The 13087-nt window shown below is 36.4% G+C and overlaps 2 protein-coding genes across 3 annotated transcripts in view; one reads left to right on the forward strand and one right to left on the reverse strand.

Moving 5' to 3' along the window:
• The window catches only part of LOC130614649 (nuclear receptor-binding protein-like), a 41411-nt gene extending 32254 nt beyond the window's left edge, over window positions 1–9157 (reverse strand). For both annotated transcript variants that reach the window (XM_057436084.1, XM_057436083.1), the window contains exons 1-3: window positions 8966–9157; window positions 2270–2392; window positions 1682–1723 (exon numbers count right to left, since the gene is read on the reverse strand). In XM_057436084.1, the coding sequence (XP_057292067.1) occupies window positions 1682–1723; window positions 2270–2392; window positions 8966–9142 (342 nt within the window). In that variant the 5' untranslated portion in view covers window positions 9143–9157. The remainder of the gene's footprint in view (window positions 1–1681; window positions 1724–2269; window positions 2393–8965) is intronic.
• A 53-nt stretch (window positions 9158–9210) lies between these two features.
• Window positions 9211–12132, forward strand: LOC130613444 (uncharacterized). The gene is made up of 2 exons (XM_057434788.1): window positions 9211–10374; window positions 11343–12132. Exon 1 carries the CDS (start codon window positions 9211–9213, stop codon window positions 10117–10119), a length of 909 nt encoding a protein of 302 aa, XP_057290771.1. The 3' UTR covers window positions 10120–10374; window positions 11343–12132.
• Window positions 12133–13087: the final 955 nt, after the last annotated feature.

Here is a 13087-nt window from a genome sequence, read left to right on the forward strand (position 1 = left end):
TCCTGGGGCAAAGCCCAGAGGCAGACCGAGAAAGACTTGGCAGGAGGTTATAAGGACAGACTTGATAGAGAGGAAGTTGAGTTTAGATCTAACACAGTCTAGATCAGATTGGAAGAGGGTCATTAATATACCCCGTCCAACCCATGCTAGCATGGAAAACGGACGTTAAGCCGAGAATGATGATGAGAATTGCGTATTTTTAAAAATACGAAAATTTGTATTTCATATTTTTAAAAATACACAGTATTTTAAAATACAAAATTTCCGTAATACAAATTGATGTATATTTGTTTGTAAATGATGCACCGTTGGTATGAAACTTGTAAACTGTTTTATTTTGTTCTGAAATTACTAAAACACGTCTTTGTAATGCTTACAAATCCCATATTTCCTTATAAAAGGACGAAAATACGACCATGAAAAGCTTAGAAATCATTGATTTTTGCTTTAAAATTAGGAAAACACAGCCATACAAAGATTACAAACTGTCACATTTTATTGCTAAATGAGGTAAAAAGGAACATTTTTGTATGTCAATCTAAAATAATCAGATAATTAGACGATGAATGCATGACTGTATGAAGCTTAGACTTCACCATATTTTGTTATAAGCTTAGGAAAATGGGTCTGTAGAAAACTTAAAAATCGCTGTACTTGGTTGTAAAAAGCTGTATGAAGCACAGAAGTCATTAAAAGTCATTATGTCAGATTTCTCTCCTTCTTGGATCATTTTATGCATTTACATTCACAGTTCACAAAAAGCATAATTGTAAATTGAAATATTTTTCATTTTGTGTTTTGTTTTGAAATTGTTTTCCAATATAGATAATACTTGCTTCATTTTTTAAGACCCACTTTTAAAATAGTGTTTTCAAAGGGTGAGAAAAATAAAAAAATCAGGAACATGCAAGATAGATACATGCGCATACTTTCATGACTAGCCTCGCAAATATACCCTATCTGTTATTTCCAGGAGGGACCATGGCTCAGATGGGAAGTGGTAGAATACTTAGTGAGATGGAAGTGGTAGAATACTTAGTGCTTATTTTGAGCTCTGCACAACTAATTGGGTCTGAAAGATTAACAGCGACTAAAAATGGTGCATCCAGCATCACATCTAATATCTCTATTAGTGGTGTGCACCTGAGTACGTCAATCAAGTCACAAAATCGATCAACTTGTTTATATCTAATAATAGTAGCAATAGCAATGCTGGTGATAAGATAGTTGGTGTAAAGAAATTATCTTTACCGCAGGTGAAGGGTCTCTTTAAGAGACAAGAGAGGAGTTGAACGTCCTCCACCATACCTTAGTTTAAAGGGGCGATTGTGGAAGTCCATTGAAATGCCACATAGTGATGGCGTCACTTTAAAAAACACCCAGTCTGGTCTGTGAACGGTTGCACAACTAATTGGGTCTGCGTTCTATCATACAACTCCCTGCAACATCCAATGTTCAACACAATGTGTAATGCCTTTCAAGCTTTAGACTTCAGCACAACATTTAATACAAAACACCCTTTGCACCTTATTGATTTTAACACAATTAATGTAGTTTATTTAGCAAAAAATATTCACTGGCATAAGTGCATTTCTATACATCCGCCCTGCACTGTAAATCTTTTTGAGTAGTACTATATTGAAATAATAAATCTACTGAGAAACACTTGACAGGTACTTACATCAAGTTGGGTTAAATTTTCAAATATTCTTTTGAAGACTTCCTGAAAAATTTAATACAAAATGGTGAAAAAATGTAATATAATAACTATGCATTTCTTAATATGATGAAGATCAACATGAACTGGGTTTTTGTGAATACATCACTCATACAGTAGTTATACACTGACTCTTAAACCAATAAGAAAAAAGTGTATTTCACAACTTGAAAGTACAATAGTCTATATTTTTGGTGAACTGGTCATAGCAAAACTTTCATGGCTTTTTTAAAAATTAAGTTTATATTTGAAGGCCACTTGTTTAAATTCAAAGTTTTTCAGGGTTTTCAGAATTTGCTAGACACCCTGGCATAGCTGCAAATAGATTTCTTCTGTACAAATCTTTGTGAACTGACTTTATATTTCTAATTTCAACCTTTTTTTTCTCTTACAGAACCTCTATCTTTCAAAAGTTAGTTTTTTTTGACAATAGCAACAAATGTAATAGGAACCTAGGAACCTTTTTATTCTAATTTCCTTGTAGCAAAGAACTTGCTTATATTTCACTTGCGCAGACAACCAGTGCATCATACTATAAAAAATAAAACCTACTTCTTTATTTTTCCATGATTTTCTTTCAGAGAATCTAACCTCATTCCACACAACTTCAACTCCTTCTTCGGTATCCATTGCAAGAAATGAACTGTCAATACCAGGCACATTTCGTTGGCTCAACTGAAAAAAATAAGTACATTTAAAACCACTTCATTAAAAGGTTTTTTTATTTTATCAGTTTTTAAACAACATTTTATCATGTTACTTAAATTTATTTTTTATGAACAAAATGCAAAGTAATTTTTGCAACCATTAGATTTTTTGAATTTGCACGGTGTTCAACAAATAAAACGTCTAAAATATTTTTTTATTTTTGCACGTTTCAATTATTACAACCGCTATATTTTTTCTGTTTATCATTTCATGAGACCTTGTTTACATAATCTTTACTCACACCATGCAAAATAGAGTTTGTGCAAAGAATATAAAAAATTGAAACTTAAAAAAAAAATTTTCAAATTTTTTAAATTTCCTACCTTAATTCTCAAATCAATAAAAATAAGTAAAATGGTAAGAAAAGGCAAGGCTTCTAATATGTTTTTAAGTCATGGTGGTCATATTCTTTTATTATATATTGTTATTTTATACACCATATTCCTTATTCCCATTTTTTCACTATCTTCCGTAAGACATGAGACAAAAAGATTCTTCAGGTAATCATCAAACTATCTTGGCCAGTATATTATGATCCATACACGCTATTGTATCATCAAAACTATGTAACCTTGAATTTGCCTTGCTTAACATCAACAATGACAAAGAAGACTACACAACAGCCACAACCATCACACCACCAAGAACCAGCTCAACCAAAACCATCATATAAACAACAACCGCCATTAACACAATCATCACAGGAGCAACAAAAGCAATAGCCACCTTCAGCAAAATTGCAGGAAGAACCACCAGCACAGTAACAGCCACTTAAACCACAACAACACTAGTTCTGACTCCAGCATTTTAATATCTTCTTCCATGCAACCTCAAAAATCACTATAGAAACAATTCAAATATACACATCCTTCTTAACTTAACACTCCTACACAACTCCCAGCACAATTTAATAACAACGCTCCCACATATTCTCTACAGTTCAACAATGTTTTTCTTATCAGATGTATTCGCCTTAATACTTAACATTTTTTAATAATCCTTGTGCCGCAAATCAACATTAGCCATCTTTACAGTCAATCAAACAATACTATGCTGTAATTGGCTTCTGATGAAGGACTCATGACTAGGACTCCTGACTCGCAACAAAGGATTACCATTCTAAACTTTCACTTTTGTAATGAAATAAATTATCAACAATGTAACAGACAAGACAATTGACACTACATGTCTGTGATTTTTACAGAGCACAAGCTTGGGAAAGATGTTAACAGCGACTAAAAATGGTGCATCCAGCATCACATATAATATCTCTTTTAGTGGTGTGCACCTGAGTAGGTCAATCAAGTCACAAATCGATCAACCTGTTTATATCTAATAATAGTAGCAATAGCAATGCTGGTGATAAGATAGTTGGTGTAAAGAAATTATCTTTACCGCAGGTGAAGGGTCTCTTTAAGAGACAAGAGATGAGTTGAACGCCCTCCACCATACCTTAGTTTAAAGGGGCGATTGTGGAAATCCATTGAAATGCCACATAGTGATGGTGTCACTTTAAAAAACACCCAGTCCGGTCTGTGAACGGTTGGCGCTAGGAAGGGCATCCAGCTGTAAAACAATGCCAAAACTCTTTATTAATGGCCGTAAGAATAGTTGATTAGACAAACTGCGTAAACAGGGCTGGAACTCTAAGGAGTGAAGGTGCCGCGCACAGTAGGACAGATGTCAGGTGTGAGCATCGTCAGACCGTTACCCAGCTATCACATCACAAGGTAGATAACACTAGGTTGAGGATGGCTAGTGTAAATGTTGGTACTCTGAGAGGTAGAGCAGGTGAAGTAGTTGAAATGTTAGAACGTAGATCTGTTGATATGTGTTGTGTTCAGAAAATCAGGTGGAGAGGAGCTTCAGTGAGATTTGTGGAAGGTAGGAGGGCAAGGTATAAGCTTTTTTGGATTGGTAATAGTGATGGATATGGAGGAGTTGGCATATTCGTTGCAGAGAAGTGGGTAGAAAAAGTAATAGATGTTATGCTTGTTAATAGTCGTATTATAGTGATAAAGTTTTTGTTAGGTAATAGGATTGTCACTTTTCTGTCAGTTTATGCTCCACAGTGTGGACTCAGTGAGGAAGATAAAGATAAGTTTTATGATGAGTTAATAGCAGTCACATCAAAGTTTGGAGACACTGAACTTGTCATGGTGGGCGGCGACTTTAATGGTCATGTTGGGAAGTCATCTGAAGGTTATAGAGGTGTGCATGGAGGCTATGGATTTGGGAGCAGAAATAAGGAAGGGGAGAGATTGCTTGAGTTTGGAATGGCAACGGACATGGTGGTTTGCAACACATCATTCATTAAGAGACAGAGTAGGCTGATAACATATGAGTCAGGTGGTTGTAAGACACAGATAGATTACTTCCTGGTTAGAAAGTCAGACAAGAAAGTGGTGAAGGTCGTGAAAGTTATATCGGGGGAAGAGTGTGTTTCCCAGCATAGGTTGCTGGTTTGTGATATTATCTTGAAGAGTGTTAAAGAAGCCAAGGGAAAGTACAGGCCCCGTCGAAAAGTCTGGAAGCTGAAGGAAGAGATTGTCGCAAGACAATTTAGTGCAAAAGTTCAGCAGTTAGCCCACAATGGTCAATGTGATAGTGACAATGTTGAAAGTACCTGGACTACTTTGAAGAATTGTCTTCTAGAAGCTTCTGATGATACCTGTGGGTGGACGAAAGGACCAGCTAGACATAGACATACCTGGTGGTGGAATAATGAGGTTGACCAGTGTATAAAGGAAAAGAGGAATCTTTGGAAAGAGTGGAAGTCAGGTGGTAGTAAAAATATTTACTTAGAAACTAAGCGTCGTGCTCGTACAGCAGTGTATAAGGCAAAATCAGAAGCAGAGAGAAACAGATTTGCAGATGTGTTAAGAAGGGAAGACCAGCGCAATGAGGTATTCAAGATAGCAAAGCAAATGAAGAAGAGAAGTTGAGAAGTGTGTACGTAATGATGAAGGTGTTTTGGCTAGCATAGAGGAGGAGAAAAGGGTAGCTTGGAAGAATCATTATCAGAGGTTGCTTAACACTGAGTTTGATTGGGACGAGGATAATTTGTCTGATGATGATGTTGTAGAAGAGCCAGCTATGCAGATCAAGACAGAATGACAGAATATGAGAATGGTTAGGTGGATGTGTAACACCAGTCTGAAAGACAAAAAGAGTTCAGATGAGCTAAGAAGCAGGCTAAGTCTCCTTAGAATTAAAGATGTTATCCAGATAAGAAGATTGAATTGGCTGGGGCTCTTGGAAAGAATGGAGGAGGATAATTGGGTAAGAGAGTGTAGAGACTTGATAGTTCCTGGGGCAAACCCCAGAGGCAGACCAAGGAGGACCGACTTGGCAGGAGGTTATAAGAACAGACTTGATACAGAGGAAGTTGAGTTTAGATCTAACACAGTCTAGATCAGATTGGAAGAGGGTCATTAATATACCCATGCTAGCATGGAAAACGGACGTTAAGCCAAGAATGATGATTATGCAGAGGTAAAGTTGACACAGGGTAGTTTCCAAGAATTTTGCCCAAATTTTTAAAAAAAGTGTCCTATGGCTCTATATTTTAGGAAACAGCTTCAATTCTAATTAAATGTGGTTTTTTGTTGAGATATAGTAGGCTGTTTTATTGAGTCCATCACAGTTTTGACAAAAAAACAATTATTGGTGGAAATATTTATAGCTACCTCAAAATGCCCTATCGTAATGTAACGTGTCCCATTGCGAATCACATTCAAACATTTTTTATTTTCTCTTTTCAGGTATTTTGAATAAAGTTAGTGTTTCTAGTTGTATTAGTTGTTAAGAAAGATTTCTTAGTTTTTTAAGGAACATCATTTTTAACTAGTCAGCTATAATGGCTTCTAGACTGCAGGTCGAACTCTGTGTCCCAGACGTAAGATTTTCTTAAAATGCCCATAAAAATTTCACAATATGAATTTTAAACCAAATTAGCCATTTAAGTCTTTCTCTACATCCCTGCTAATTTGACAACATCAAAAGAAAAATTTTACTTACACTTTGTAAGAAATATTAGAGTAATAAGCTATGAAATTGGAGTTTAACCACCATAAATGTCCCATATGTAACACCTATATTTGTATTATTTTTCCAAAGGTGAAAGCCAGAAAAAGAGTAAAATTCCATGTGTTATTTATTGGCCTCAAGGTGTGAAACAATGAGAACCTCTTACTGTCAAAAATCCCCTTGCCTGTACTTTGCCACCATTCCCTAACGACTGATGTCCCATACATAACAAAATGTCCCATATGTAAAGCTTTTTTCAATCTTGACATTCTTGTGGCACTTACTGTAATATGTTTCTAATTTTTAATCATAGATGGCAAAGAAATAAATAAACTTAACTTGGATTTGTTTTTTGCTTGTTTTACCTATAATTTACAACTTCCTGTTAAGAGGAAATTGTAGTGTTATCAAAATGATAATTTAACTTCAAATACAGCAAATATTTTTTTCAGAGACCTTCTTGCAGTCTGGATTCAAATCTCTAACATCCCTAACTCTCTAACAAAAGTAAGCTCTTTTTCACACTGTTTCACAGTGACAACCGGACTGTTATAATTGCTTAATCTAAATTAATAAAGAATGCTACTTTTCTGATAAAGGATTCGAACCTTAACAATTCTTCAATTTTTTCAAAGATTAAACTTATTTAATTTAGCCTTCAACATGCAGTACTTCAGCCATTGACTCTTTATCATGACTAGGTAATTTTTAATCACCTTATCAGAACTGTAGAAGTATAATTTCAATTATATAGCTCAATTTTGGAGTTTTCTAAATTAATGAAATGTTAATAAGAATGTTTTTGAGTATTAAAAAGGATTTTCTTTCAATATATCTTTGAAAAAAGCACTTGAAAGCAAAATAAATTAAAAATATTACGTATAGGGCAATTTCGGTTCAATGCATAATGCACTTTAATGGACTGTGATAGCGAATTCTTGTAAGTAATGTAATTCCCTGTCAATGACAAAACAATAATGTAGGCTGTGGCATATTTGCACTCACATTTTTATATTATATCTTGGAGACAGTGTCTGTAAAACACATTACAATGTGTTCTAAAGCAATGCAAAAACACTTTTTAAAGAGTCTATAAAATAAGTTTGTACTTCCCTCAGGGAAAAGAGCACAGCATATATTCTAGGCAGAGAGCCATGTTTGCGTGAACCTCCACTGCAGTTGCAAGCTACCTTACTTTAAAACAAAGAGATAAATTGGAACTAGCAAATTGATAAAATCTACCCAAGTTTGCACTATGAAATTATTCATTATAATCATAGTCCCAAGGATATGCACTTAGAAAGAATGACAGCTGTAATAATCACACTAGTCTTTAGCCTGTAAAAAAATCCACAGGTTCGCCCGTCCTTTTTATACCGCATTGCGTGCTTCTCGCTACTTGCACAGCTTAGCTACCATTTTGCGTGACAGACGGACAGACGTATACGGGTATTATAATATATATTATATATTGTAAAGAATGACAGCTTTAATTAACACATTATTGTGTCCAATAGATTTTCAATTTTAGCAGAAGCGCTATCGGCCTTAACATCTGCATTGCAGGCAAAAATATGCGTAAACTTGCAGAAAAAAGGTCTTTTTAAGCCCATTTCTTTCTACAGAAACATTGTCTTTAAACTATTATTAAGTGTAGATAGATATCTTCTGATTGACATATATTCATATAAAGTCATAATAATACCTTCATGTGAAGAACCAGACTGAAAAGGACCTTACTTCATTGGCACCGTAGATTAGTGATTATAGCTCTCATACTCTGTGCGGGAGACCAGGGTTCGATTCCTCTTGACAGGGATTCAACATGGGAGAGTGAATGTTACCATAGCTCCAGTTAACCCCAGCCATGTGAGAGAAAATAGGGAGATGGCACATTATGTGGGCCGTTGGATGTTGCCGGGAGTTGTCTAGTAGAGAGCCAAGCCCTAATTGGGTCTGGCTCTGCATTGGGTAGCTCAAAAAGAGCATTAAATACTCTATGACACTCCATCTAAGCCATGGCCCCTCCTGGAAATAATAGACAGGGTATATCCCTCAATATTTGTGAGGCTAGCCATGTAAAATATGCACATCTATCTAGCTATCTATCTATCTTTTTTTTCTCTGTCACGCAATTGTCAAAGCCAAAAAGGCCTACCGCAAAAAATGTAAACATTCAAAAAGGTCTATTACCATAAAAAATAGCTTCTTTGACTGTTAAACAGCGTTTTGCATGGTACACAAGTTTGGCTACTTTTAGAATTATATATTACTTTTAGAATGTTTGGCAAATGTGATTGAATGCCCCATAAAGTATGATATAAGAGAGATATAAGAGATATAAGAGATATATAAGAGGCAAACAAGTCTAAATATTTTGGCCCTCTTTGTTATTTATTGTGATCTTCGTGCCCAGCTTAGCTAAGATGAATAAAAAAATCAGTGATAATGAGTTTTCATATTTTCTGTGCAAATTCATTTTAATAATGGTAGATCCGTATCCAAATATACCTCTTTTTTATGTTTTTCCCATCTTCCACAAGGACTAGTTTCCACAACTTCATCGTCATCTGACTCGGTGTCAGGTTCTTCAGTTTGATTTACATCTGCAACTTGCTGTCCGCCAGCTGCTTGATTCGCCATTTTGTTTTTGACGGACGGAGGATGGCCGGGCCTACACTCTGTCATGGCTCTGTCGAGCAAATTTTTTTTTCGGGCGCAATTTTTTGCAGACAAATTAAAACATAGTAAAAGCGATGGTGACCAAATGGGTCAGGGAGATCAATCTACTGTCAAACATAGCAGTAACGCAACCTCAAGCTGCATACATGTGCTTTGTAGATGGCTACAAGAACAAATTTACATACTTTCTAAGAACGATCTTTGGCATAGAAGAGTTCTTGACACCTCTCGATGAAGTTATTCGACACAAGTTTATCCCTGCGGTAACTGGTGGTCACATCGTTAACGATAACGAAAGGAAACTTTTAGCACTCCCTCCGAGGCTTGGTGGATTGGGAATTGATGTGTTTTGTAAAAATGCAACGATCGAGTATGAGAACTCGAGAAACATGACAGCCTCGCTGATAAGTCAAATTCTCATGGTGAACAATGAAGAAGGTGACAAGTCCAAACAACAAATTCAATCAGAACGACGCAGACGCTATCAACAAGATCTTGAAGCACTGCGAGCTGAGATGACAGACGAGGAGAAACGAATCAATGAATCTAATATGCGAACGGGAGTCTCAAATTGGTTGACAACGCTTCCACTTACAGAGTGGGGGTACGATTTGATAAAAGAACAGTTCTGGGATGCAATCAAGATTCGATACAACTGGCAACTGGAACGATTGCCCTCCAACTGCATATGTGGTGTTCGGTTTGATTTAAGCCATGCATTATCATGTAAAAAGGGTGGACTAGTCACACTTCGACACAACGAGATTCGCAACATAACTGCAGACCTTCTCAAGGAAGTATGTAAAGATGTAAGAGTAGAGCCGAGTCTTCTTGAAATCAATGGCGAAAGGTTCCAACAACGCATGGCAAACGACGGAAATGAATCAAGACTGGATGTGAGTGCACTACGCTCAGAGGTACAGAGATATGGAAATAAGCAGAACCTTCCAGAAAAACGAAACGGAAAAGAAGAAGCAGTATAATGAGCGCGTACTTCAAGTGGAGAATGGTTCCTTTACACCTCTTGTATTCGCGACAAATGGTGCGATGGGCGATGAGTGCAAAGCCTTCTTTAAACGTTTAGTCGATATGATTGCTGAAAAACGATCCATTCCAGTATCTTTAGCAACGAATGTCATACGAACAAAGATATTTTTTTCGTTGCTACGGTCGATAATTCGATGTGTTCGGGGTTCTAGATCGACGCTATATAGGGATATTAATCTCAATGACTTTGCGTTGGCGAATATTACGATTGTAAATGTATTGTTAAATCAATATTAGTTATATGTCGTTTCGTATCGTAATTTCACCCTTTCAATGTTCAACGTGTTATCTTTCCACGTATAATGCCTTTAGTCATTTGTGTTTTATATTGTAAATTCTAGGTTGGTTTATGTTAATAAATTTGACTTTGTTTAGAAAAAAAAAATTTTTTGCAAAGATCTCCGGCGGTCCCTGCGCCTGTGTAAGTGGCCCCACCCGTTGAATTTTCTCGTGTTTTTTGTTACTGCTTGTCGTCATTGAGTCTTGACTTTTTTAGAAGTTTTCGTGTACGTCAGTTATTATCTAGCTGTTAGGACTTAGCAAACTACGTCAACAGCTGCCTCAAGCACCTTGTTTCCAACGTCTGCCGTCTCTTTTTTGATTTCCGACCTGGACGAGCATAGAGTGAAAGGCGCTGGGCACGAGGTGGTATCATTCAGGATATTTAACACTGCTGAAATAGCGATAAAATCATTTGAAGACACCGAACGCGAACCACTTGGATTAATAATTATGAGATTGGTATACACCTTTGCTTGTCCTCACTCCTTACCTTTCCTTGGTGACACGACAAACATATGGGTGTATTTTCCATAGCATGTCAGCGGTTATATTTCCTTTACACTCAGTCCAATGTTTAATTACTTTTCACAACCTTTAAAATCATAACGCATATATTCAAAATCATGATCGAAAAATAAGAGTATTTACAAAATGCAGGCTCTCTCTAACTCTACTTCTTTATTACTCGAACCTCTCCATAACTTGTTGTTCTTCCGACACAGTGAAAATTTCGAACCTCCGTAACTCAAACACTTCATTAATTCAAACATTGGAGAAAACTTTCGGACAATTATTTAACTCTACTCGCAACCTCGTTCCCTCTAGAACATTTTGTTTTTTTTAATTGTTCTGTAATAAAAGGGTTCAAGGGCCAAAGGAGTTGTGGGTCTATATCCGCGTGAGTTTAAAAGCAGAATGCATTGTTTGTTCAAACCAGAGTAAAGTAATTTTCTTAGCAACAAAACATCTTATTTTCCAGAAACCTGAACTACCTGTCTTTCCAATGCATCCTCTGATTTTAAATCCTAAGACGTATCTTGCATTGTGGGCCTATATCCAGGGTGAACCATCAATCGGAATTTTGCTATATCGTCGCGGTATTATTTGTAAACACTGCTTTGTTTTTTCATTTATGTCAGGCGTGTGGTAAGGGTCTTACATAATAGGGAACTTGCGCAAACTCAAATTTGACGGATGACGGTACCCTTAAAGATTGGGAATAGCGAATTGCTTTGGAAATAACCACCTTGCATAACTTCCCCGCGCCGTATCCTTTTCTTGCCGACGTGAAAACCATACGTAGGCACGTAAGATACAGTGGTTGTGACCTATGACTATTTATACAATCATTTCTTCAGGCACAAGTGCTTAGGGTGAAAAAAATGTGCGGCAAATAAATGGTAAAGCAAAAATGAAACTGACAATCATAAAGAAAGTCAGAGAGAAAACTTTTTAAGCATAAGCAGGATGAAAAGAATTGTTATAAACAAAGATATACTGCAAAAATTATACAAATCTCTACCGTCACCTGGCGAAAGTTCTAGAGACAACACAGGACAATGTTTTTTTAAAACAAATTCGACTCCAACAGATTTTATAGTACATGGGAGTGATGGCAAAAAAGCTGTGGAAGAGTGGGATAAATTATGTGCGAGGTAGCTAGCTATAGCATAGTTGAATAGTGAGCCTTTTTATTATAGTATGGACCGACGATCGGGACCGATTTCCGCGCCCCAGAGGCTCGTACGTTCGTAAAATAGGGGTTTGCGCAAGTTCCCTAATTCGAATCTTATTCGAACGACTCAATTGCGTTACACTCCGTTTTTTCGAACTCATCGCTACCTTTTAAAACACAATTATGGAGTTTGTAGCTGTTAATGCTGGAAACCTCGAGCACACAAGATAAAGTATGAGGCAGTCAAAAATCATGCTAAATGGCCATATCTGCAACCAAAACATTTTACCGACTTGAACGATTTTAAATCCCCTGTGCTTGTTTGAGTTATAGAGAGTACTGTTATAAAGGATATGGCAAGAAAGGCCTGGGAAGCAATGATCGATACTGAAAGATACAAAACAAGTTGCAGTTAATTGGTGCAAAAATTGGTTTGCGCACTTAACATCTTTTTAAAAATAGCAACCGTCTGGATTATACGCAAGCTCCTGTATCTATCAAAACAAAAACATGTAAACGTTGTTCCAGCAGACCTCATCAGGCATAACCTTAACCTGCTCCTTGGAACATGTTATTAATTTCTCTACAAGTATCACTATGGTTTAGTAACTGGACCCTAAACTGACCCAGCCAGATTTTTTTACGGGTCTTCATATATCTCATAACAAAAAAAGTAACAAGACTATGACAATGAAATTGACATAAAAAACCTTTCCTTGGTATTTTTTTCACAAATGAAAGAAAACAAAACAAGCTGAAACTTTTCTCAGCAACGGTACAATGTTTTTAATAAGCAGCAATGTAGTTTCCATGGCTGTAATAGTTATAATGTGTTGGTACGACGACTCCGCAATAGCCATCCCGTTAAAATATCATAAGTATAAGATCCATTGGTACGAGGTTGGTCAAAGAATATGATCAACCTTGAACTCAGGACTCTTTGCCTC

The sequence above is a fragment of the Hydractinia symbiolongicarpus genome, chromosome 11 (genome assembly GCF_029227915.1).
Source record: "Hydractinia symbiolongicarpus strain clone_291-10 chromosome 11, HSymV2.1, whole genome shotgun sequence".
Taxonomy (NCBI): domain Eukaryota; kingdom Metazoa; phylum Cnidaria; class Hydrozoa; order Anthoathecata; family Hydractiniidae; genus Hydractinia; species Hydractinia symbiolongicarpus.